Raw genomic sequence first — 3,170 nt, forward strand, 5'->3', positions numbered from 1 at the left:
TAATGGCTTTTATATTTGGCAAATGAACAATTGCACGGTACAGTTAAGACCTTCTGCCTGCATCAGCACAGTCCTCACTTTTCTGTCAAACTCACAGCAACAATTTTACAAATAAACATATCAACTATTAGCCAGGTGCTTGGGGTTTTTTTCTTGCCTTTCTATAAGAGTGTTTTCAAGGTTCAGCCTCTTTTGGTTAGTCTAAGGTTACCCTACAAAAATAACTTTATAACATTAGAATGTTTTATTTTCTAATTAACCAGGCTGCCAAGTCCCACCTCATTTAGATGTCACAACACTAGTGCACATTTTTCATAGAACTTTGAGCGCCTGCTAAAATGCAACGTTATTTCAATACCCTACTAGCTTGTTTTCTGAAAAAGGACACAGCCCTTTTCTATAATGGTCTTAATACAGAGATAAGAAATGTAAATGTAAAAATCATGTATTAATTTCAGAAACCTATCAGCAATTTGATGAAGCCAGATGTAACTGTCAGTGTAACACACTCACCATCTAAAATGTTGTTTGCAAGAATGCTGGCAACTTCAATACTTCAGAGATTGAATGTGAGAATGTTAGACTGGAAGCATTTAAATAGAAAACATCAAAAAGTGCTTGTATGAATAGGTGTGAATGAGACGAGTTGTATCAAGCACTTTGAGTGCTCAAGAAGAGTAAGTAAAAGTGGGTTGTATAAGAACCAGTCCTTTTATGTTTACCCCAGAATCCCAACAGTAGATGTTGCATGTGCATAAACATATTGCAACCAGACAGTCTCAGAACATTGTAATCGTATATTGTTGTTTCTGTAAGTGAAACACAGCACTTCAAAACCATTAATTACTTTTTTAGTTTACCTACAAAAGTCCTTCAAGTTATCAAATCCTCATTAGCTGTAGTTATACAGCTGAAAATACTGGTATTCATCGGTTTTTCTGTCGTCTTCGTGCCCTCATCTTGCTAGTCTCACTTGCATGTGATTTAACAGGGTTGAGCATTAACTTAAGATATAATTATTAATTATTCTTTGGGGGGGGGGGTAATTTTTTCGAGTTTTAGTTCATCTTTAAAGGTGAGTACTACAAACATAATTTTTGTAGTTGTGGCTAACACACACGGGGGTTAAGGGCCGCTCCTGGATGTTTCTTGGTAAAACGTTGCTCTGGGAGCTGCAAAGAGAGAAGGACCTGCCTCCTCAGCGTGTGGATTCAGTCCTCAGAGCGCTGACAGCTTGGAAACGCGGCTCAGTCACAGGATGGAGAACATCTGCAGTGGAGCAGCTGTTACACGCTGCGAGTTAGCTCTGGAAGTCCAGCGCGTCTTCTGACAAAAACTACGCAACCGGAAGAATGACTAAAGCTGTGCTGCGACAAACCTCAGCATGGGCTTGTGTGTCTATCACGGTATGAACGTTTTCGCCCGCGGTAAAAGGAAAAAAAGCAGCTACGCCAGATCTGTTTGTTTTCTGGGACCTTTCCTCAAATCCTGGAGCTCTCAGAGGATTGTTGGCGTGGAGAGAAAGACTGAACCCGATTTCCAAGTGTTGCCGTTCCCCCTGAACATGTGCAAAACGCCGCCGCCCGCATACACAGCGTTATGGGCCAACAGTTAACGCCGACTTGAATCTAAATCTGCCTGAAACATGTTTATCTTGTGGGTACCGTTAAGTTTATTCTTCGGTTGTATTATTTCGCAGACCTGGAGCGTTCAGATGTCGTGGGAAAACTGGAACGCTGAGCTGCACAACCAAGGGAATGAGTTTGGGAAATCGAGCTCTCAGCCACATATCATTTTTATCCTGGTGGATGATCAAGGCTTCCGGGATGTCGGGTACCACGGCTCGGAGATCAAAACCCCGACCTTGGACCGGTTGGCAGCAGAGGGAGTCAAACTGGAGAATTACTACGTCCAACCTCTCTGCAGCCCGTCCAGGAGCCAGCTCATGACGGGAAGGTAGAGTGCATTATAGAGACTGTTCTCTGCTCTGTCCCGGTTGTAGTAACCATGCGTCGTGGAGTTTAGAGGAGAAACTATTGGCGTCTGGGAAGATCAAGGACGTGTTTGGTCAGAAATAAATACACTAGAGGAAACGATCTCCAGGCTCATGTGCTGTCCGTGCCCTCATACAGATCTGTCACACGAAAAGTGCACTGAAAAAGTGCTTTGTTTTGAGTGAGCGGTGATAAATACATAAACACATTATACTATATTTATTGTTATAATCTTTATTGTTTTTATTACATTCTTGCTGCAGCTGGGGATCAATATAACTACTTATCTGCAGTGTAGCTTTATTTTATAATATTACAGTGTCATATTCGTATCTTAAAATCTGAAAAATAATAACTGACTAAAGCTTAAACATTGTGTGGGGTACAAAGTCCATTATTATAGTGCATTAGAAGCATATATCAGCATAAGAGAAACACCTAGAGTACATTATATAAAAAATTTAAGTACCTTAAAGTACATTAAAGTTGTACCCCAAAACAATTACTGAAGTTACATTCATGCACTGGTCATATACATGCTCTTATCCAATCTATGCCTATGGCAAGATTACTCAAGTACTGTAGTCTAGAGACAAATCATCTTTCAGGAGGAATTAGGCCACCTGACCACCCCTTTCTGGGAACAGCATTTTCCCATTCTACATTTTTCTTAACTTTAAAGTGAAGTAAGTCGCTTCCAAGTACAAGATTACAGTAAGAGTAAAAAAAATTTATGGCATAAATCTTTTATTTCCAAACATTTTTAAATTTACAAAGAAGACACAAGGCAGGAAATTAAGCATCAGGAAATTAATCAAACTTTGAAGAGCTTTGAAGATTAAAAGGATATGGCAAACAATTACATAGTTTGATGCTTTCTTTGAATTGTAACAATTTCATTACTACTCAACTATAACACTTTTTCAGACTTTCCACCTAAACATTGATTTGCAGATCTAACTATTGCTGTCTTTGAAGGCCCTGTTGGGCCCAAACCAAAAGAGCTAACAAAAGAGTTTATACAATGTTTTGCATCACATTGATGGGTGTCCAAGACAATAATGAGAAAACTGTAGCACCCCTGGCTGCTGCCCACTGCTCTGATCACCAAGTGGAGCCGCGACCTTAGGATCCATCTAGGTGTAGATTCAGTTATGGTTCCATGCTTCTGATAAT

General features: G+C 40.0%; 1 protein-coding gene across 1 annotated transcript in view; it reads left to right on the forward strand.

Moving 5' to 3' along the window:
• Positions 1–1,241: 1,241 nt before the first annotated feature.
• The window catches only part of arsj (arylsulfatase family, member J), a 13,277-nt gene continuing 11,348 nt past the window's right edge, over positions 1,242–3,170 (forward strand). Inside the window, exon 1 of the mRNA XM_005754419.1 lies at positions 1,242–1,956. Within this exon, the coding sequence (XP_005754476.1) occupies positions 1,646–1,956 (311 nt within the window). The 5' untranslated portion in view covers positions 1,242–1,645. The remainder of the gene's footprint in view (positions 1,957–3,170) is intronic.

Source organism: Pundamilia nyererei, unplaced genomic scaffold, assembly GCF_000239375.1.
Source record: "Pundamilia nyererei isolate P.nyererei 1_Seehausen unplaced genomic scaffold, PunNye1.0 scaffold00562, whole genome shotgun sequence".
Lineage (NCBI taxonomy): Eukaryota > Metazoa > Chordata > Actinopteri > Cichliformes > Cichlidae > Pundamilia > Pundamilia nyererei.